At 43.2% G+C, this 24552-nt stretch overlaps 1 protein-coding gene across 1 annotated transcript; it reads right to left on the reverse strand.

Annotated features, from left to right (window-relative positions):
• Positions 1–41: 41 nt before the first annotated feature.
• KCTD9 (potassium channel tetramerization domain containing 9) lies at positions 42–22128 on the reverse strand (the record flags this gene model as incomplete). The annotated part of the gene is made up of 11 exons (XM_089692503.1): positions 42–1146; positions 5185–5318; positions 5456–5561; positions 6618–6767; positions 7815–7910; positions 8243–8310; positions 8381–8509; positions 9279–9337; positions 19161–19257; positions 19519–19562; positions 22004–22128. Coding segments are annotated over 11 exons (1125 nt in total), but the record flags the coding sequence as incomplete, so codon positions are not given.
• Between the last annotated feature and the right edge of the window lie 2424 nt (positions 22129–24552).

The following is a 24552-nucleotide window of genomic DNA, read 5'->3' on the forward strand; positions in this document are numbered from 1 at the left end:
TGACTAAAACATCACAGTAAAGAAGAAGAGACTACACAAAATCAATCAAAAAATATTTATTGTATATATAGATTGAGGGAAAGGGGGTAACAGTTCAGCACTTCATACTGTCATTTGCATAACTAAATAACTCCAGAAGCAGCTGTGACAGTTGCTTTAAGGCACTCGGTAACCCCTGACCTGCAGCGGGCCCAGAAAGCTCTGTGATAAGTGACTGGACCACAGGACAAGGGATTATACAAATATGACAGGTCTAATCTATCATCCATTTTGGCTACATGGGTTTGAGTAGCCAGTCTAGTCCCACTCAGTCTAGAACATTATGGACAACATATGACCCTCTGGCAGCTGATTAATTACAAGGTCTTAATGTGCCTGCTGGGACTTGTAGTACGTCAGGAGGACAAAAGCTTCCCAAAACTGGTCTAAGACCACAACTGCCAGTTTGTTATCCAACACTTTCTAATACACGTCCATAATAACTTGTGCTACACAATTTGAATCACATGTGCATAGATTAAAACGTTTGCATGGCCTCTGTAGGCAAACCTTGGAATGGTCACAATGCAGCAGTCTAGTGACCACGTAACAGCCAATAGAAAACGACTCTAAACTCCACCAGCAGCTGTCAAGTAAAGTATATGCAAGGAGTAAAACTACAGTCATTATCTTCAAGCCCTTGTCTTATATGTCAGTGATATTTATCAGGCCTTATTGGCAGTCCAATAAGATACCATACTACACCATCCTGCCAGTCTGGTACAACTACAACGATCTTAACATTCTACAGGAGAGGCGTGCAAACTCCTCCAGTTCTCTTATGCCATAAATAAAGCAGGTTTGTGTGTATATAATAAGAGCTACATGTATGAAACACAGTGGACATGTCCTCTGTGCACATTACCAAGAGATTAAAGTAGGCGGTTACGGTATAGAGATTATAGGTCTGCCTTGGCAGTACAGGCAATAGGCAGAGCGTCTCCAGTACGCCAGCAATCAGAGGCGCAGAGTCTTCCTTCATATGAGAGTCTATCTGACGCTCTGTGACATGTGTAGTGGTGTAAGCATCTCTTCAAATATTGCACCTTTTACATTGGATCCTCGAAGGTTCGCTTCCTGGAGATCACAACCGGACAGATCACAGTTCTGTTGGGAAAGAAATAGGAGATGGAGAAATGAAAAGTTACAGCTTCAGGAAGCAAGTACGAGAATATTATACATTGCCAACACTACTCAAAACACACTTGAAGTGGTGCTGAAACCAGAAAATCTGCTCAATTTACCCTACAGAGCAGCCCTACAGATGCAGACATAAAAACATTTTTCAGTTCAAGTATGTGAAGTGTGTTTGTATATTTTTTTAATTTGCTCAGGACTAAACAATACAAAATACCTGTTAATCTTGCTAGACATCTTGCCAGCTGATAACTGCATTACAGGCAGAAATTACAGGAAGGTATCAGTTTGCATTTGTTCTGAGGATCTATGTTACGGACAGGGGAGTTTCTCAACAGTCCTGTCCTGTTTTTGTTGTCCTCGCACAATAGGTTAAGAAAGTGTTGTCATCCCAGTGCTGGAAGTGTGTTACTGGCAGAATCACCAGGTGAAAAGAGGAAAAAAAAATGCAGCCACCACATCTAAGCAGCTGTAAGATGTAAAACAATACATTTATTTTGGGTTTAGATATGTTTGGAAGTATAAACTAAGGGCAAAGCTTTTTTTAATATTTCAGATAGAGTGTGGAGAGGGATTAGGATTAGAGAGGGATTAGAACACCTGTCAGGTCTTCACTGCTGTCTGTGATCCCGTCAGGTAGATTCATTGATATCCACCCTACCCTGATCCCCCCCCCCTCACCCCTTGTACTCTTCTCCACCATATCCTAATCAGCCAGCTACATAAAGACATGGTTTGAATAGTCTAGTGTAGAGAAACTCAAGTGGCCTGTACAGAACCCTGAATTTAAAAGTGTTATCAAAAGGTTTAAAAAACAAAACAAAAAAAAAAAAAACATACATACATACATAACAAACATGCCATACTTACCTGCTTTGTGCAATAGTTTTTTCCCTGTCAGCGCTCCTGGATCCTCCCCCCTGACCAGTACCCCCAATAGAAAGCCGCATGCTATGGAGGCACTAGTGTGTACGCACTACTGAGCCCCGGTCTATGCTTCCAAAAGATACACAGAGCCACGGCTCAGCCTCACTCTCTATTCACTGGCTGTAATCCCACTGCTGTCTCAGCCAATGAGAGCGAGAGAAACCTGGGAGAGCTGAGGCTCCTGTGCAGTGCTGGATCAAGAGGGGGCTCAGGTAAGTATTAGGGGGGCTGTGGGGGAAGACCACCACACAGATTTTTTTTACCTTCATGCATAGAATGCCTTTAGAACCGATTTAACCCTTTAATAAACTGCACGTACAAACCAACAATTACTTTCTCCTATGTTCTGCCTTTTTGTCTGTAAAAATTGGATTTTCTCGAAATACTTACCTGTAAAATCCATTTCTTGAACTCAGTGCAGGCTATTCAGGACTATGTGGGTTATATACCACCTATAGGTGGACATTGGCCGACCAATAAGAAAGGAAGTCCTCCCCTATATAACCCCTCCTACACAGGACGTACTTCAGTTTTTGTATCAAGCAATGAGATCCCTCAGTGTCCCATAATGTACTCCAAGAAATAGATTTTACAGGTAAGTATGTAGAAAGAAATTCCAATTTTCTTTATCATACATCACAGGACACAGAGCAGGCTATTCATGCTTATGTGGGACATCCCAAAGCAAAAAAAACTCTGAGGGGTGGCTGTTCCCACAATATCCACCTCCAGCAATCCCAAAGCTATTGACTGTTCGCAATACGCCGTGGCCAAAGGCAGAATCCTCTGTGGCTCTGATATCGACCTGGTAAAACCTTGTAAACGTATGAATCAAAGACCATGTAGCGGCCTTGCAAACCTGAGCAACTCATGCCTGATTGGAGATAGTCCAAGATGCAGCCTCTATGCTGCTTCAGTGCAGTCGAAACACAAGATCCTGTAGACACAACTCCTTTAAGTGCACTGATACCTGAGCAGGGGTGTATCAGAAAACAGCTGTACAAGCCCCTGAGAACATGCAGACTAATGCAGGCCATAGATGGGTCGAAAATTGGCCGATTTTTCGGCCGAAAATAAAATCGGCCGATTTTCGGATCATTAGTGGGCTATTTGTTTGGCCGTTTTTCGGTATTTTGGCCGTTTTTTTTAATCGGGAAAGTAGGGGAAAAAAAAAAATTGGCCGATTTTCGCGGCAATAATGGTCTAATCGGCCGATTTTTTACCGATAAAAAATCTGCGCATGAGGGAGGAGGGGGAGGAGGAGGGGGAGGAGAGGATGAAGAAGAAGATGAAGACGAAGAAGAAGATGAAGACGAAGATGAAGACAAAGAAGAAGACGAAGACGAAGAAGAAGAAGAAGAAGACGAAGACGAAGAAGAAGATGAAGACGAAGAAGACGAAGAAGACGAAGAAGAAGATGAAGACGAAGAAGACGAAGAAGAAGAAGAAGACGAAGAAGAAGATGAAGACGAAGAAGAAGATGAAGACGATGAAGACGAAGAAGAAGATGAAGACGAAGAAGAAGATGAAGACGAAGAAGAAGATGAAGACGAAGAAGAAGACGAAGAAGACGAAGAAGAAGATGAAGACGAAGAAGAAGATGAAGACGAAGAAGAAGATGAAGACGAAGAAGACGAAGAAGACGAAGAAGAAGATGAAGACGAAGAAGAAGATGAAGACGAAGAAGACGAAGGCGAAGACGACGAAGAAGAAGACGAAGACGAAGAAGAAGATGAAGACGAAGAAGAAGACGAAGATGAAGACGAAGACGAAGAAGATGAAGACGAAGATGAAGACGAAGAAGAAGAAGAAGAAGATGAAGACGAAGAAGAAGATGAAGACGAAGAAGAAGATGAAGACGAAGATGAAGACGAAGAAGAAGATGAAGACGAAGAAGAAGATGAAGACGAAGAAGAAGATGAAGACGAAGAAGAAGATGAAGACGAAGAAGAAGACGAAGAAGAAGAAGACGAAGAAGATGAAGAAGAAGAAGATGAAGACGAAGAAGACGAAGAAGAAGATGAAGATGAAGACGAAGAAGACGAAGAAGATGAAGACGAAGAAGATGAAGACGAAGAAGAAGATGAAGACGAAGAAGACGAAGAAGAAGACGAAGAAGACGATGAAGACGAAGAAGAAGATGAAGACGACGAAGAAGAAGAAGACGAAGAAGACGAAGAAGACGAAGAAGACGACGACGACGACAAGGATGATGAAGAAGTAGAAGAAGATGAAGAAGAGGATGATGATGAAGAAGAAGTAGAAGAAGAAGAGGATGATGATGAAGAAAAAGAAGAAGAGGATGATGATGATGAAGAAGTAGAAGAGGATGATGATGATGAAGAAGTAGAAGAAGAAGATGATGATGATGAAGAAGAAGAAGCAGAAGAAGAAGAGGATGATGATTAAGAAGAAGCAGAAGAAGAAGAAGAGGATGATGATGAAGAAGGAGAAGAAGGATGAAAATAAGAGGAATTCCAGTCCGGCAAAAAGTGTCTCTGCAGAGAGCTCCGCTATTTCTTTGACAGTTCCTTGACATTTATAGCGGTTGCAACATTGTATCTATTTGTTTCCGAATAAAAACATCTGTATCCTAAATGGATACAAATAGATACATTGTTGCAACCTCTGTAAATGTCAAGGAACTGTCAAAGAAATAGCAGAGCTCTCTGCAGGGACACTTTTTGCCGGCTGTAGACGGGATGAAAATCGGCCGATTTTTTTTACCATTGGTGGTAACGTCGGCCACTTGAACAACCGATTTTTCGTTTTTTTAAAAGAAAAATCGGCCGATTTTCGACCCATCTATGGCCTGCATAATGTAGCCCTACCGATTTATGTTATGGAGAATAGGAGAGGGACAGGTTTCTGTTGTCCTGATACAGAAAAGTGAGCATTGTCATAATGCTACAGAAAGTGTGTAACTGGCATGATCATCAGGTTAAAATAAATGTAAAAAATCCTGAAAAAAGTAAACGAATGCTGACATGCTGACAATGCTTTAATGCCCATGGTGTTTGAATGGAATGTCCAACAAACGTTTGGCCATGAAGTGTACTTGTATGAACTTTGCTTTCTCACCTCCAAGTCTGTTCCTGCCAACGTAGCACCACGTAGATTGCAATTCTTTAATTTGGCATTTTTCAGGGTTGCAACCCTTAAGTTTATCCCAGTCATCTGACTGCCCTCCATGTCAACACCCTTCAGATTAGCTCCTAATGGATGGAAAAAAAAAAACAGGAAGGTGGTTATATATTTCTGACCTACATAAAATAGTTTTAAACAGAAGCAAACACTAAAATAGTTGCTTTCTCTATTATACGGCCAATAGTATTAATGTTTTCCCTCTAACCTTCCAAATTGGCTTTCAGGCCAGATGGGTCCTCAAAGTTACATCCTTTCAGGGAGGCTCCTTCTGCATTGGAACAGAGCATCTTCACACCCTGCAAATTGGCTCCCTTGAAAAAAGAACAGCACAATTAGAGCATTTTTGAATGCATTAACTACAGGACACAATTTGGTTTGCGGCTCTTAGAAATGACTAGTGTCACCTTGGCACTATATTCAGCTGGTTGTACAGAGTAGCTATGAATTAAAGGGATCCATAATGGTCTCAAGTTTCAGATAAGTGGACAGGGTCTACCAGCCCAAAACAGTCTCCACCCATTTGCCCACTGTTTGGGACACATATCTGTACATGTCATGGTCTTAATACTACTCTAACATTTTTTTTCTCTTTTTAAACAGAATTTATTCACTTTGTCCCCAAATACTCACTTTTCCAACACTCCACTCTCATACTTGCCAACAGGCCCACCACCCCAATTATGTTTCAACCTCCCCCTTCCAGCCATAACCCCCTCAGTTAATATCCTTTTTGAAATTACAACACATGCACAGTGACTCAATATCTTCAGGACCAGAGCACCTAGATGTGAGACTGTACTGGCATGTCCAAGACAGTTGTTATCTATGCACTTTCCAATATTGCTACCTCTCAGTGTTGCTTTCCCCTTCAAGGCAACAATAATGTGGGACAGAAAACACTTCATGGACTAGGTTGCAGAAATGACTACCTTGCACAGATAAACAGAACAGCAGGGAAGAAAGTAGATGGGATCTGCTTCTAGATGATTCATAATGAAGCTTTAATAACACTTTAACCTTGCACAAGGGGTTGTTTAGGATGATTGCTAGACTGATTTATAGTTTGCAAGGCATTGTAGTGCTGTCTGACGCTAAGATAGGTTTACTGAGAATTTTCAGTTGTGTTTCAAGACTACCAATGCCTGAATGGATATTATGGATAAAAGACTTGACCTTGTGGTGACGATACATGTTAAAATCTAATTATGATATACTGTGTTGAAATGTAAAAAATAGATGTGTGGCAGTATGAAAGAATGAACTATAGATTGTAACCAAACTGAATATAAAATAAAATTTAAAAATGAACAGAATATTACACAATCTTTTTTCCCCACGCTTCTACAGTTATTCAGACCCATCCTTACATCCAGTACAGATCCCGACAGGTCTGCTCGCTCCAGGCAAGCCCCACATAGGTTGGCCTGAGTTAGGTTGCAGCCACTTAAATTTGCCATCTTGAAGTTTATATACCGCAGGTCCAAACGAGAGAGATCAGCTCCACTAAAATTTAGACCCTGTAAAGAGGTCAGACAAAAGAGAGATTCAGAAAAAAAAATTAAAAGACAAATATACATGCAATGTTCTTCATCACTTTGTTTTGTTACTGCAGTCTTCACCTTTATGAATACTGCTTGTGTTAGTTTGGTGCTGGTAGACAAAATCAACAAAGTTATGGGAGGTATACTATAACTTAACTACCACTTAAAAAGTTGTCAGTACAGACCTACACTTACTAGTGACCAAAACAGAGAACCCAGTTTAGTCCTAAACTGGACTATTTTTGTTTCAGATACCAGTTTTTAGGTCTTGGATGTGAAAACAAAAGTGCACAGTAGTGTCCCAGTATTCTAGCTGATCACACAAATATCAGTCAGTCACGGTTAGACAATGTATAATGTTACTCCCCAAGTTTCCCATGGTGGTGCTATAGTTGGAAATGGTTATTTAGCCGATATTTTTTCAAATAAAGTCTAAAGCTCAGGCTACTCAGCCCACTGCATAATTTGGATGGTTTATGTGGAAAGGTGGAAAGGTGAGGTTCCCTAACTGGATGTCTGTTGTTATCCCTCACACAGCTGAGAGTGCACTCTTGACATTGGTACCTGTTTCAACTACAGTGTTGCAGTGCATTACTGAGGCTGCCTAAACGTTTGCATCCATTCAACAGAAGCAACTTTTTGTGAGTTATAGGATCAAAATCTGTGCTCACATTAACTGTGTGGCTTTCACAATGCATGTTCTAAAATGTAATGACCTGCATTTGATTCTGGTGAAAATGAACTTTTAGTGGTTTATTAAGGATGGCTTAAAAAAAAAAAAACCCTTAAGCAACTTAAATGAACAAGGTATAGTATGGTTAAGAAATATCCCCTAAATCAGGGGTGTCAAACTGCAGCCCTCAATTACTTGCGGCATTGCAGAGCTGACAGTTAAAAGCATGACTCCCAAAGGTAGAGGCATGATGAGACTTGTAGTTTCTGCACAGCTGGAGGGCTGCAGTTTGATACCTGTGCCCTAAATGGATCAGCAAGTCTAGAGATTCTTTAATCCCTTCAACTCACCTGACAGCGAAGTTCTGATTTGGTTGGGGTGGCGAGAAGGAAACGTATGAACTCCTTGCGAGATATTGGGGAGTGGTCCTCAGCAGGCTGTGAATTCTACAGTACAAAGCAGTCACGTGAAGTCACTAGGAGTAATGGAAGCATACTTCAAATATAAATAAACATTCCTTCCTCCCCTCTAATGCTGTCCATATGTGTGAGATGTTTTGTGAACCAAGTGTACACCCCAAGTTACTGACAGGATCACCAAGTAAAAATAAAAGGGGAAAAATATTGATGCCACAGCATTTAAGGACTGGTTAGCTGCAATATACATTTTCTTTTTATTCTTGGGTTTAGATATGCTTTAAAATGATGTTTAGTCAAACCTGCCAACATTTAACATGCATAAAACTACATCACAATCCCAAAATAAGCATATCCATTACCTTAATTGCCAGCTCCAGGTGCTCAATCAGGGAATCGATGCCAAAAAACTTGGCTTCTTCTAAGACCCCTGTAAGAAACCAGGTTAAGTTCTTCTGCGAGATCCAAATTATTATACAAGCCTACTTCACAGAGCTCACCCAACAAATTGACCCCATCATTGACGATGAGCTGACTATGACGAAGATAGTTCAGGATTGGTTCAAAGTATTCTGGGCTGCGGTCAATCAGGAAAGCTCCTCTGTGATCTCTCTTATTTCCCCAAGCATCTAGGAAGCAAAGATTATAAATTGAATAATAAACACAAGCAAGGCTGTGAACATTTTTTTTTTGTACCACATTTATTAAGTTAAGGTAACATTTCCTTGCTAATATTTTAGACGCTTGTTACACTTGTCGGTTTGTGAGTATATTTTAAATTCAATAAAATCACATTTCACTGAGGCAATGCGCAAGGTTGGTGTGCTTTTTGTTTCACTTTACAGTACTGGTCGGGCTTCCCGAGCCTTGTTTAGAGCAGCACAACCTTTGATGCACTGGTGGTGAATTTCTTCATTTTCCGTGTCCATCTATCCACCCTTGCTCTGGGCCATAGAGTGCCGCGATGTTTTGGTTTCCTTTTGGTACCAACAATGGGGCACCATTCCTCCCTCTACAACCATTGATGAAGCATTGTTTACTCACAATGATGCCAGTACATTTTCTACTCCCGCTGGCCACATCCTAACCCCCTAAGCCTTCTGTTTAGAAAGTTTAGAGACCCTCATCCTTAGAGGGAGAAAACAGATATATTTCCACTGTCATAACAACATAGTTAAAAATTATGGCTTTGACAGCCAGGAAACTGACAGTTCAGATTAAAAGGTCAGGAAATGTGCAGCAGTAGGACACATCTCAGTCCCAGGGAATTAAAAAAAGCCTGTGCTAAATAGTAGAAGGGGCTTCCAAGACTGCCCCAAAGTAAAATAATGAAAGTGAAGTAAAATAACTTTACACAAGCTTGTTTTGTATACCAACATTCCACAAAGCACTACAAACCTCTGTCACTGAACATGTGCGACAGCATGCTGTCAGGCTCCTTACTGACGAGGGTAGACCTGCAGAGATTAGGATTAAAAAAAAAAAAAAAAAAAAAAAAAAAAAAGATTAAAAAATTAATTTGTGTAGAAAACCAGTGCAAATGTCTCAGTTTTGAAGCAGACTTCCTAATCATTGTCTAGTGAATATATAAATATTGAATTCTTAAACATTGTATAACACAGAATGTAAGTTTTCAGATTTTGCTTCCCTTGCTTGAGTTGATGCAACAGTTAGCTTTCTTTACCCAGCTTTATCCTTTGGTCTATCGAATGCCACAGGGAGATTCTTTGTGTGCCCTTCTCCAGCTTTATCTTCCTCTTTACATTCCTTTATTATATGAGTATTTATACATTAGTTATGTAGAACGTTAATATAGATTCAGTGGTCAGAAGAAGGAAGCCCTGGAGAAAGCTGTGTTATTAGTAATTAATTAGTTATTAATAAAAACTTTCATGTGCATTGTTGTATCAAAAAGTAAAATTTGTTAACAGGTCCGATTTAAATTGCATTGATACTGTCCAACTCAGAGTCCACCATGAAACATTACATGACCATCACACAGCTCTGTCAAAGTCATCAGGACTGGGTGATGATTTGAGATTATTAAACATTACTAGATACATCTGTAGATGCGGATTAGATTTTCAAGTAATAGTATAGTTCAACAAAGAGCCTATGAGTATAAGAGTGGTTGCACAAAATGGCACAGCAGTGAAAGATATTAAAGCGGCACACTGCATCTGACCACCACAAAACAAAAACGCTATTTTATTAATTTTTTTAAATTGGTTTATTAAGTTAATAATAAAAAAGGTACAAAGAAGTGCCCACAAGGAGACAACACATGTGCAGATCACAGGTATCTACCGTACCGATTGACATTCCAAAAAACAAAAAGGAAAAATGCAAAAACTCAAAAAAACACAACATTGTTACCCTTGTTTGTGTGTGGCTCACACTACTATCATAAGAAAGCCGTAATTAAATATTGCCCCACGGGCAGAGTCCAATCAGGCCTCAAGAGACCCTTCCCCTACGTCCCAAACAACATGAATCATAGAACAATTAAGCAAGAAAACACATCTTACAGTTGAGCTGTGGAGTCATCCTGAAGCCACTTGGACCATACTTTGGTGAACTTTTTTAGGGCAGCCTCTAATGACAATAGGTTTGTACAGCGGTAGGCCTGTGTTGACCAGCTGTTGCCAGAACATTACTGTTGGGGGATTGGGCTTTTTCCAGGTATTGGTAATGGCCTTTCTGGCATAAAATAGGAGAAACCCCAGTAGGGTCTGCTCAGATATTATAGGGGCAAGACCTGCAACTAAGCCCAACAGGCAAATGTGCAGGGGGGGGGGGAATATAATTCCAGAGACAGAGTTAATAATGTGAACTACAGACTCTAAGTATTGGACAATTGCAGGGCAGGTCCAGAAAATGTGAGTGATGTTCCCCGGTGTATGGGGACATCTCCTGAAATTCGGAGGAGAGTTCGGATCCATTTTGTGAACTCTGTATGGGGTGAATTAAGCCCTGTGTACCATTTTGAATTGAATAAGTCAGTCCCTAAGGGAGACAAGTTGTTTAAAGGGAAAGTCCCAGATATCTGACCAGTCATCACCATCGAAGTCTGGTATGTCAGCTAGCCTTCTACTCCAAAGAGAGGCTATGTCCGTAAGAGTGACCATACACAAATTATTATACAGGACAGGCATGGGTTTGACAGAACACTCTGATCCCAGAACTTCCTCAAGGTCTGACACAGTTAAGATAACAGACAAGTTAGAAAATTGGCTACCAAAATCATGAGATAATTGCCAGTATCAGGATAAATGTGTATTTCATGCGGATAACAGGAAATGGAAGCAATTTGCCTTGGTCAACCAAAAGGTGAAAGCATTTGGATTTCACAGTGGATATATAAAGTCTATACACCCGTTAAAATGTCAGGTTTCTGATGAGACAAAGATAAATAATTTCAGGACTTTTTCCACCTTTAATGTGACCTATAAACTGCACAACTCAATTGAAAAACAAACTGAATTCTTTTAGGGGGGAGGAAGTAAACATAAAAAAAATTAAACAATATGGTTGTATAAGTGTGCACACCCTTAAAACTAATCCTTTGTTGAAGCCCCTTTTTTTTTTTAGAACAATAAGTCGTCCGCAAAGGCCGCTACTTTATGTTCTATAGTTTCTATCTGAATTCCCTTTACCGCTCCACTATTCCTTATTATTGACAACAGAGGTTCCAGTGACAAAACATATAGTAAAGGGGACAGTGGGCAGCCATGTCTTGTTCCATTAGACATCCCAATGCATCAATTGACAAGAGCACCACCGGGGCTTTCCCTTTTCTACTTTTCTGAATAAGCATCAGGGTTCTCAAACCGTTATCTCTACCCTCTCTCCCTGGTACAAAGCCAACCTGATCACCATGTATCCAATCAGACATTAGATCTTTCAACCTGTTTGCTAGAACCTTTGCGTACAGTTTGGTATCAGTGTTCAATAATGAAATTGGTCTATAGCTGGAGCACTGAGAGGGATCTTTTCCCTCCTTGTGAATAAGTACTACATGGGCCTGTAAAGATTCCCTCCTCACCTCCATCCCACCTCCCAGAGCATTCATATACTTCTTCAGCTTGGGTAACAGTAATTCACTGTATTTTTTATAATACCCAACTGTGTAGCCATCCGGTCCTGGGCTTTTTCCTCCCCCTGTACTTCTTAATGCTGCTTTAATTTCTTCCTGGGAAATTTCCATGTCCAAGGAGTTCAACTGTGCTTCACTTAGTTTTGGTAGTCCCGCATTTTTTAAATATATCATCCTTTTTTCATTAATTCCCTCTCGAGCTTCTTTTGGAGAGCCTTGGGGACTAATATTATATAACTTTCTATAATACTCCGTGAACACTTTAATAATCTCTTTAGTTGAGTGGGCCAACTCCCCCTTAGGACTTTTTATCTTTTCTATATAGTTCCTATTTTTCTTTTTATTCAAAGCTCTCATTAAGTATTTTCCTGGTCTATCTCCCCATCTATATCTCTCACTTAAGACTTTGTTATATACTCTTCTCTTCTCATCCATCAACATCTCTAGCTCAACTTTATCCATTAACTTCTGTCTTGTATCTTTTGTTATTTTCTTCTTGTGGATCTGCTCCAGGTCCAGTATTTCTTTTAGAAGCCCACTGACCCTCTCTCTTCTTTCTTTTTTCTTCCTTGCTCCTGCCGCAATCAAAATTCTTCTTATAAATACCTTATGACTCTCCCAAACTGTAGCTATCGATACTTCCTCCGTTTCATTCTCCTTAAAATATACCTCAATCTCTTTCCCGATCCTCTGAGCTATATCCTCATCCAGAAGAAGAGCCTCATTTAACCTCCACCCTAAACCTCCAGTCCACCTTCTTCCCCATTGCATTTTCATTACGACAGGAGCATGATCAGAGAACGTTCTTGTCTCTATTTCTATTTTAACCAAAAGTTCAATGAGTTGATGGTCTATTAAAATGTAATCTAGTCTCGAGTATGTCTCGTGTGCATTAGAGAAGAAGGTATAGTCTCTGTCTTTCATATGCATTATTCTCCAGGTGTCCACTAGTTGATACTCGTGAATCACTTTTTTCAAAGCTCTCAGAAACCTACCCCCCTCTCTTTGCACAGAAGAGGTAGCGTCCTTTTGTGGTTCCATGCAGAAATTTAAATCTCCTGCTACTATCAAACGCCCTTTTTTAAATTCTATCAATTTTTTCAACAGACCCTTCATATACATCTCCGGTTTCTTATTGGGGCAGTATATATTGGCTAATGTACACTCAATCCCCTGAAGTTTACCTTTCAAAAATAAAAATCTCCCCTCAGGATCGGTCCTTCTATCCTCCAACTCAAATCTCATATTCTTTGCCAATCCTATTGCAACCCCTTTTGCTCTTTTAATTGGAGAGTCAGCGTAATACCATGTTGGGTAATATTTCAATTTCACATTTGCCTCTATCTCAAAATGAGTCTCCTGTAAAAATACCACTGACGTTGCCCTATGATGTAGCTCCTTAAACAACTTAAATCTTTTCCCAGGACAACTCAACCCATTCACATTATAGGTTATAAACTGTATTTCTTCCATCCTTCTTAGTTCGCTCTCTCTTCCAAAATGCCTCTTCCTCTTTATCCCTACTATCATGCAGAGTATTAACCCAGTAGCCCCTCCCCTCCCTCCAACCCGACTCCCATCCCCCCTCCCCTCCTCCACCCCACCCCCCTCCATCCTCTCCCCCACCTCTCCCTCCCACCCCCCCATTAGGCCTGCTAATTGCCTTCTAATCATTTGTGGACCTAGTGCCACGTTTGATTTTTGACCCTGGGGTTAAACTCTGACCCTGTACGGTTCACCTTCCCCCCAAAGTTCCCTTATCTATCAATTCTCTATTTCTCTTTTTAACTTGCTGCCATTCCTCTTTTCCCCCAGCATATATCCCTCCTTCCTCCCCCCAACCTAGAATCTCTATTCTCTGGATGTTAAGTTTGTCAAAAAAGTCTCTTAGTTCCTCAGGAAATCTTAAGTATGCGGTAACTCCATTCTTCCATCCGATTAAACACATCGAGCTACTCCATCTATATTGTATATTCTGTTTTTTCATCTGTTCTAATAGTGGTTTCAATGATCTCTTTCTCCTCAATGTCTCAGCTGTCAGGTCTGCAAAAACTTGTATATTTTTCCCTTCATATTTAATACTGGTTCTTCCTTTTATCTTCTTCCATATTTCTTCTCTCTCTCCATTTTTATGGAATTGTACAACTACATCTCTCGGTCTCTCTTCCACCTGCTCTCGTTGGAGCCTTCCTATTCTGTATACATTATCCAGTTCACATGTCTCTGTACTAGATTTATCCATAATGGAGTTTAAAATTTTATGTATTGTCCCTTTTAAATCTTCTCCTTGTGCAGGTTCCGGGACTCCTTTTATTCTGAGGTTATTTTTTCTATGCATGTTACCTTGTATCTCCAGCTTATGCCACAGCTTATTTTGTGCTTTCCTTATCTCCATTAACTGATTTCTCAATTCAGGGATAGCTTGATCATGTTTTTTAATTTTTTCTTCTGTTTCTTCTACTCTTGATAATAAATGTCCTAAATCATTCCGGATGATTCCCATCTCTTGTTTAATAGATTTTTCCAAATTTCTAAACATTTCTGCCATCTCCTTTTTATTTGGGATTTGTAGTTCTTCATTTTCTCTCAGCTCTGTTCCCTCTAGTATTAATTGGCTATTATTATGCATTTCCACAGATGACCTGACGCTCTTATCCATACTATTTTCCATTATACTTCTTTCACATATCCCCTGGGATCTTTCTGGGGTCACATTACCCTGGGATGTATATTTTCTAATCGTTCCAGATTGGGAGTGCTTGGGACCGCTCCCTTTACTATTTTTACTCTTCATATTTTCTGTAGGTCCTGTCTCTCTCCTTTAAACCTTTAGGGCATATGCTGTAATACGTCCTTTTAAAGAAGGTCCATTTCTTCTGCCCCTTTGGGAATCCCCCCTATTTATTCCTCTCCTGCTTCCGTATTTTACAGTCCATATACAAATTTAATGTGTATTTCAGCCACTCTCACTCACCCTTCTCCGACTGCTTTTTCAGGAAGGCTGCCTTTCAGGCTCGTTGTCCTCTATTCAGGGGTCCCTTCAGGCTTTATTTCCTCTTTTGGGGGATTCCTCCGGGTTCCTCTCTTTATCCTTTGCGCCCCTCCTCCACAGGTGGCCAGCAAAACAGGACTCCCGTTCGTTGGGACGGTGTTTCCCCGGTTCTTTAGAACGCCGTCCGACTTACAGCGTTGCTGCTCTCCCAAAGCTGGGTCCTTGTGGCCTGTCAGTGAGAGAGCTGGCGTCTCCCTTTGACTAGGAGAGACAGCCGGCTTCTCTTCCTCCCAGTACTCCCTTGCGGGAGGTCACGTGACCTCCTCGCGTCCCCTAGTCTCCCAGCAGCCCGCTGCATCCGACGAGAGGCTTAGTCCGTCCCACTGCCGCGGTCCCCGAAAGCTCCGTCCTCTCCGATCTTCAGGCGGGACCCCCTCTCAAAGGTAGGGTTTAGCTGGGCTCCTCGGCAGCATGTTTCTTAGGAACGATGGGGTGAGGGTGGCTGTCCCACGGAGAGAGCGCTCACATCGCTCTCTCCCCTGCCGCCATGGTCAGGCTCCTCCCCCTCTTGTTGAAGCCCCTTTTGATTTGATTCCAGCACAAAGTCTTTTTGGGTATGAGTCTATCAGCATGGCACATCTGGACTTGGCAATATTTGCCCACTCTTCCTTGCAAAAACACTCCAAATCTGTCATATGCGAGGGCATCTCCTGTGCACAGCCCTCTTCAGATCACCCCACAGATTTTCCATCAGATTCAGGTCTGGGCTCTGGCTGGACCATTCCAAAACTTTAATCTTCTTCTGGTGAAGCCATTCCTTTGTTGATTTGGATGTATGCTTTGGGTCGTTGTCATGCTGAAAGATGCAGTTCCTCTTCATGTTCAGCTTTCTAGCAGAAACCTGAAGGTTGTGCCAATATTGACTGGTATTTGGAATTGTTCATAACTCCCTTCACCTTGTCTAAGCTCCCAGTTCCAGCTAAAGAAAAACAGCCCAAAGCATGATGCTGCCACCACCATGCTTCACTGTGGGTATGGTGTTCTTTTGGTGATGTGCAATGTTGTTTTTGCGCCAAACATATCTTTCGGAATTATGGCCAAAAAGTTCAACCTTGGTTTCATCAGACCAGAACACATTTTCCCACATGCTTTTGGGAGACTTCAGATGTGTTTTTGCAAAATTTAGCCAGGCTTGGATGTTTTTCTTCACAAGAAAAGGCTTCCATCTTGCCACTCTACCCCATAGCCCAGACTTATGAAGAATACAGTAGATTGTTGTCACATGTACCACACAGCCAGTACTTGCCAGATATTCGTGCAGCTCCTTTAATGTTGCTGCAGGCCTCTTGGCAGCCTCCCAGACCAGTTTTCTTCTTGTCTTTTCATCAATTTTAGAGGGAGGTCCAGTTCTTGGTAATGTCACTGTTGAACCATATTTTCTCCACTTGATGATGACTGTCTTCACCGTGTTCCATGGTATATCTAATGCCTTGGAAATTCTTTAGTACCCTTCTCCTCATGGATACCTTCAAACAGTGAGATCCCACTGATGCTTTGGAAGCTCTCTGCGGACCATGGCTTTTGCTGAAGGATGCGACTAAGAAAATGTCCGGAAAGACTTACTAGAATAGCTGAACTTTATTTGGGGTTAATCAGAGGCACTTTAAATGATGGTAGGTGTGTACTGACTCCTATTTAACATGATTTTGAATGTGATTGCTTAATTCTGAACACAGCTACATCCCCAGTTATAAGAGGGTGTGCAGACTTATGCAACCACACTATTTTAGTTCTTTTAGGTTTACTTCCCCCTAAAAGATTTCAGTTTGTTTTTCAATTGAGTTGCTGTTGCAACACCTCTGCAATGGGTAAATCTGGACAGTATCGCACAGAAAAGGGGAGGGGGGAGAAACCAAAGGAGCAACATACAAGGCAGGAGCCCACTCACACATGCTTCTAGACTATACAGGTAGTATAACCCAAGCGCGATTGTGCATACTCTGCCCATGTTCGGCATGACTCAAAACAGTCAGGCAAGCAGGGGTTAGACCCTAAACCAAAAAACAAAACTAGTTGCATTGAAGGTTCAGTGTCTGGTGGGGGAGGCCAGGGAGGAAATACAGGGAGCACCGTGGTCTATTCTAGGTATGTCCGTAAGACAGCACCCCCGAAGGCAAAATACTATAACTGGCTGGCACTTACAACAGGCTGCAAAAATAAGGTATGAAGCTCCATGAGGGGGCACCAACTCTAGAAGAGATGCTGACTAAAACTCCAACCTGTCCATCATCAGCTTTAAGAATCACATAAGGCCACCACATCCTCGAACAGGAATATATACTGGATGAGGATCATCAGAAGCAACTCGGACGTCGAAACCCCAAGAACGGTGCAACAGGAAAATCAGAGGGTACCAGCCAAGCAGAGGCTGCCTCTGCAGCATCAAAGAAGCGGGTGCCATCTCCATCAACAATGTGAAGCTTGCTGGAGAACAGGAGACTGGAGGTGAGGCTCTTGTCATGAAGGCGCTTGTGAACGTCAGTGAATGAGCATCTGCATTGCTGGAATTCAGGTGAGTAATCTGGAAACAGCAAAATCTTGTTGTTGAAGACCAGATCAGGCTTTAGGGCCCAGGCAAGCAGCATGTCTTGATTCCTATAATTGAGCATCTTCAGGAGAAAAGGACGATGAGGAGCCCCAGGGACCAGAGCGGTGAGAGGCACTCATGTGCATGTATTCCACTATGAAGGTAAGTGGGAGATTTTCACGGCCCAGAAGTGTAGTCAGGAACTGCTCCGCAAATTAACAGGCCGAAATCCCTCGGCCTCATCTGTTAAGCCCAGAATCCACAAGTTGTTACATTATGTCGCTGTCAATGACCTTAACCGGCCTCTGAAGGGCATGGAGCTCCCTGGAATCCACACTGATAATGTCCTCCGCCTGACAGATCTGTTCCTGGGCCTCAGACAAACGAGATCACAACTTCTAAACTTCATGGCGGATCAAACTTATGTTTGTAGAGAGGAAGTCTACCTTCATCATCAGGGACTCCTTACTGAATGTGATGATCGCCAGGGGATCAGCACTGGTGGGATTGTTAGTCCCTAAGGCGGCCAGACGAGTCTGTGTGCTTGCAGACATCACTGCTCGTGGGCAAGATGGCCGCTGCTGAGGTCAGGCAGCAGGAGCTCAAGAACGAGTGGGTGGTGCGCGATAGCCTGGTGCCATCAGCGGCACCGGAAAGCAGCAGCAGTGATGCACGGGGAGAGAGCAACTGAATGGAGTCAGGCTGCAGGGAGAAGAGCATCCGTAGGATGGTATTACAGGAATGGAGCTTGGGCAGTGTGCGGCTTGTCTCTATCACATCCCATCCATGTCCTCATTTAATTCATTTTTATTATTCAAATCAAACTTCCTCATCCATTCATGTCTCCATGCTTTATTTTGCTCAGAAAAACACCCTCTAGCATTTCTGGGTGCAGTAATCTTGAATAAGGGCAGTAGCATTTACTTCATGGAATCCATCTTCTCTTAGGCATGCAAACGGGAAATTGTGCTTAATTAAGAAAACCCCTCCTCCCCTACGCAAAACTCCTGGGATGTATGACAATATCATTTGCCTAGGCATGGAAACCAGAAAGTAACTGAAGAAATGAAAAAAAAAAAAGTTTAAATTATGTAAATATAATATACTTTCCTATCTATTTAATAATGCTTTCAGCATAAGGATTTAGTGTTGATTGGGAGAGTGAAGCTCCGCTTTAAGTGATCTTTTCTGAATGTCTTACAATCAGGTAAAGTGTTACTAAAGTCTAAATTTTTTATTTTTAAATGAAAAATAAACATTTTATACTCACCTGCTTTGTGCAATGGTACTGCACAGAGTGGCCCCAATCCTCCTTTTGTTGGGTCCCCAGCCAGCAATCTAGGTTCCTCCTCTTGTGTTTCCCCATAGCAAGCCATTTGCTATGGGGGCACACAGTGTCTCGATCGGTTTGTCTATGGAGTCACTGTATAAAAACTGAAGAGCTGAAGTAGAGAGTTGACAAAGAGGACCCTGCTAAGCAAGTAACGCACATGACAACACACCTTTTCATTTCCATTATGAATTTGTATAGATATCTGTGAGTGAAGATCCTCTTTATTTGGTCTTTTACTGACATGTATACCAGTAATACAACAGTACTCTTACCTTGTAGTGGTAAAATATTTGCCGCCCACATTCAATGTCAGCCAGTCTGTGTGACTTCCTGTTAAAAGCTCAGGGACGATAGGCATTTCCAGATCATCTAAGAGAAAAGAAAATAAATTGGAATTTTGTGTGTATGATTCTAAGTAACAAACACAAAAAAGTGAGCTATAATACCCTACTTCAACAAATCCCTTCGTAAAATGTGTAGTCCCAGATACATTTATTTGGTACTAATAAAAATGTAATGTGTTACAAATATACAGCTGCACAAAAATGTATGTATGTATGTAGAATTTATTTATTTCCCATTTCTAGTGTGCATTTATAGGATAATTACGTCACACAGTGTACGACTTACCCACACAGGGATCACCATCGCTCACGTACAAGACATCGTCATCACTAAAACAAAGAAACACACAAAAAGTTCATGAAAAAATTTTTAATCTGTCTCTATGGAGATTTCTCTTTCACTTCCTGTTCAAATACAGAAATCTTTCCAATAAAGACTTAACACTTTTTGTAAAGCAGAGCAGAGTAGGTTCAGAACCTCTGTCAGTTTATTCTGTGTCCATATTCGTGAGATTTTTCCTCAATGCCTGTCCCAGAGACTTGTGCCTCCAACAAAGGAAGCAAGGATTATCTCCCCCACTAGTGACACCTGTGGAAATAAAAATCTGACAGTGGTTCTATACTCTATCTACAACTAGGTTTTGGCTTAATATCCGCTTTAAAAACGGGTGCTGCAAGTCTTCCTCGGATTGGCTTAAGTGGAGAGGTGGGCAGATGATGTCATTATCTCCACCTTAGCCAATCAGTGGAAGCCTTGTATTCATTGATAAATACAAGGCTTGTCCTAAATGGTAGAGATGTGGTATCCGTGACACTCTGTATATCCAGCAGTGGAAGTCTGGTATTCCTGCTGACTGTACATAGCACAAGCTACTATGGTATATTACAGCCTAAGAAGTGGCCAATCCGTTTTGGTATACCAATAGTTAGTTTGTTCTAAGTTGGCCCAAACAAATTTGATTAAAGTGCCAGGAAACCTGAAATTCTCTTTTAAACTTGGTGGGGCACTTTGCAAAAAACATTTGTGTGTGAGCAGGCGGTGCCACAGATTTGGTTAAAGTGGAAAGCTATGAAATACAGCGCAAAACAAACCAGCAGCTGAACATACCCACTAGTTTTTTCCTACAGCCGAAAAGCCAGTTTTGTGGCTCCTGTCACCCCAGAAAACAAAGTACAAGTAGTATTCTGTCCCATCTTCCACTGTGATGTATAAGACTAACAAGTGTGATGGAAAACCCCCTCCCCCCTTCCCCCACCACTGTCCTACCACACACCCAGTACGGAGACCAATAACTAATTCATGCCTTTGCTTGAGACACTTCCTATTGATAGGGATGCAAGGGGAGGGGCACATCAGTGAAAGCCTTTCCAGTGCACTTCTAGCAGAGTTGTTCTCTGCTTACATGCACAGCGTGTACAGAATTAGGAAAGGCTGGGGTATCCAGATCCTGGGTGTATCACACATACCACAACACGGGGTTCATTTTCAATCATTGCAATTTATTTTTGCATGAATTAATACAATAATAGATTTTTGTTAGGTTTTCTTTTTTTATTAAGACTTCATTTACATTGAGTCCATTTCAAGTTCTAATCCCACAGGTACCAACACTAAACAAGGTAGGGGCAGTTGAGCTCTGCTCTCAGTACCACCCAGAAATTAACCTTCAATGTGGTGAGGGGCTCTGAAAGCCATAGAATAAAAATTACAACTTCTTTTAAAGTGGTAGTAAAGTCTGTTTGTTTTATTTGCACCTACAGGTAAGTCTGTATTAAGGCTTACCTGTAGGTACTGTAAATATCTCCTAAACATGCACCATTTAGGAGATACACACCTGTAAAGCAGCAGGGGCGCATGCGCTCTGAAGGAATGGCACGCCCATACCATCCCTTGAGAGCTGTGTGCCATAAAAAGTAACTCCCTCATGCATGCGCATAAGTGATGCCATCACAGCTCAGCCATACAAACTGCCTGAGCCCGTGAATCCAGGTGAAGATGGAAGCCCTGTCAGTGGTGACAGCATGCTGCTGGAGGGCTTCGTTGTCAGTTAAGTTTCACATAATGTGCTAGCATGTGATGATTATTATGACATTGTCTTGCAGGGAAAAAGTTTTGTTTTTTTAATTACAAGGTTTACTACTGCTTTAAAACACAAAGACAAAGGATTGCAGGGTCAAAGCAAGGTATCTTTACATACATTAAAAGAACAGCCAAAGCTCTTTTGGCTGTACTTCTGTGGATCACAGGAGTGCAGTTCATTCTGCACTCCTGTGACCAGTTTTCAGCTGACAGCAGGCTGAAGACTGCTGTTGGCTGACATCACTCAGCCGGTCCAGCCTGGGGAAAGATCCTGACTTTATAGTTGGGATCCACCCGAGTCTGCAGCGGCAGCTGGCTCAGCCTCTCAGCAAAGCGCTGATATCCTGAGCCATCTGCTCCCACCCTCTACACAGGCCACAGGCTGCAGTGAGCGCTGGGGAGCAGACAGTGGTGACTGACAGTCCCTGCTCTGCGTGGAACTCAGCGGTCATTTGATTGCTGAGTTCTCACCCTTAGAGCCGACAGGGGACCAATGCTGCATCCACCAAGGTAAGTATAAATAAGGGCAAAAAGAGAAAAAGAAAAGCCCTACTTCTCTTTTAATATTCTTTTTTTTAGTAATCATAAGAGTTCTTCTTTAATTACTGCAACACACAGAACATTCAGGCTAATGGAAAAGAAAACTTTTTTTTTTTTGCTGAAAATGAATATCTGAAACACGAGGTAGTACCGGATTAGGGTGATGTCATCAATGTGTCCACCTCTGTCATTATATACATTTGTTGCATGGATTCCTAACTTTGTACTAGCGAGCGACAGAAGATCTGAGATGGATGAGCCATGCACAGCAATAACCTGTTGGAGAAAGAATAGCAGGAATTAGATGGAGGGAAGAAAGTTGGGTAGAAAGGTAGGCAAGGCTAGGTAATGCCAAGGGAGTATCTGTGCAGGATGAGAGACTGAGGAATCTGGTCATAACAGAAGGATCCTGACTGTGGGAGGAGGAGGAAGAGGGGGTATGTCTTTTGGAGGATCATAAGTCTGTATCAAAGACAAAGAGGAACTGTCTGTTATCAAAAGCAACCACTTGTATAGGGTACAGTTGAGACCCTTGTCTTTTTGGAGGGGAGCATTTTAATTTAGAGAGCAGTGAACAAGAGAAGCTTGGTTGCTATAGTTTCGTAAAGCATTCTAACTGTTTTCCAGATCTCCAGACACCTGCACAAGTTAACTAATTTTAATGTCCAAATAAAAGGCAAACCTTTTTTTGCTCTTTAGTTTTGGACAGAGTGGAAAGGGATCGGAATACCTGTCAATGTTTTACAGCGACTGTTCTTCCAATATCTGTTAGATCCAATGCATTATGTTCTGGAGTCAAAAAGGAAAGGTAGGAAAAATAAATGTAGAAAAAGGGAGTGGGGGTGACAGGATACAGTAATAATTATAGAAGAATTCCAGGCATGGTATAGTTTTACAGTTACTTTGTTCCAGCTTGGACTATGTATATACCTTACCTGGCTAATCCCCCTTGTAGCTGGAAATCACTGAATTAGACCCCTCTACTCCAGTGATCTCCACTTGTTTCCGGGTCCTGTGATGAGTAGCTGCCCTGCTGCATTCTAAACACAGGAGGTGGGGCCCCTGGTGCCTTTCAGAGAATGCTTTGCATCTCTGATTGGAGGAGGTTAAGAGGCAGGGCAGGTAATAAATTGCAGCTTACCAGTCTTCAGATGTGGTGGCTGCATTAGTACATTGTCAGCAAGTACAGGAAATACCTGTTGATCTTGCCACAACCTTCCTGTGAGCTGAAGACAGCAAAAGCAAGGTTCTCTCTCTTCTGTAAAGTACAAATCTCATCAACCACAATGTCATAGAGATGGACAAAAGCAGAAATGTTTGAAGTACGTCATGAGTGACAACCATGGATCCTTCTACAGATACAGTGCAAAAATGAGTGTAATTACCCGGAAAAGAAGGGTGTTATCTACAGGCTCACCGAGAAAAGAAAAGGGGAAAAAACGGGTGGGGGAGGATCTGCACCTGGGGCTTCATGCACCTGAGGGGATGGGGGAGTGCCTACACACCGGGCTTCCCACACCTGAGGGGGAGGCCTACATTTGGTACAACCAATACCTGGGGGAGCATGTACCCTGGGGGTCTCATACCTGGGGGGGAACCTACTTTTGGGACAGCCTACATTTGGCACACCTCCTATGCCTGGGGGGGGGGCTCCATGCTTGGGGGAGACAATACCGGGCAGAAGCCCATGAGGGGGGGGCCTACATCTAGGGGTTCCAACGCCTGAGGGGGTGCCTACATCTGGGGGTTCCGACACCCAGGAGGGGACACTACACCGGGGGGGGGGGGTTCCCACACCCAACGGACACTACACCGGGGGGGGGGGTTCCCACACCCAACGGACACTACACCGGGGGGGGGGGGTTCCCACACCCAACGGACACTACACCGGGGGGGGGGGGTTCCCACACCCAACGGACACTACACCGGGGGGGGGGGGGGTTCCCACACCCAACGGACACTACACCGGGGGGGGGGGTTCCCACACCCAACGGACACTACACCGGGGGGGGGGGGTTCCCACACCCAACGGACACTACACCGGGGGGGGGGGGTTCCCACACCCAACGGACACTACACCGGGGGGGGGTTCCCACACCCGGCGGACCCTACACCGGGGGGGGTTCCCACACCCGGCGGACCCTACACCGGGGGGGGTTCCCACACCCGGCGGACCCTACACCGGGGGGGGTTCCCACACCCGGCGGACCCTACACCGGGGGGGGTTCCCACACCCGGCGGACCCTACACCGGGGGGGGGGTTCCCACACCCGGCGGACCCTACACCGGGGGGGGTTCCCACACCCGGCGGACCCTACACCGGGGGGGGTTCCCACACCCGGCGGACCCTACACCGGGGGGGGTTCCCACACCCGGCGGACCCTACACCGGGGGGGGGTTCCCACACCCGGCGGACCCTACACCGGGGGGGTTCCCACACCCGGCGGACCCTACACCGGGGGGGGGTTCCCACACCCGGCGGACCCTACACCGGGGGGGGTTCCCACACCCGGCGGACCCTACACCGGGGGGGTTCCCACACCCGGCGGACCCTACACCGGGGGGGTTCCCACACCTGGCGGACCCTACACCGGGGGGTTCCCACACCTGGCGGACTCTACACGAGGGTTCCCACACCTGGCAGACCCTACACAGGGGGGGGGGGGGCGGTTCCCACACCCGGGGGAAGCCACACCTGGG

This window comes from Staurois parvus, unplaced genomic scaffold (assembly GCF_062004578.1).
Source record: "Staurois parvus isolate SC_StPar_1 unplaced genomic scaffold, SC_StPar_1.0 ptg000586l, whole genome shotgun sequence".
Classification (NCBI taxonomy): Eukaryota; Metazoa; Chordata; class Amphibia; order Anura; family Ranidae; genus Staurois; species Staurois parvus.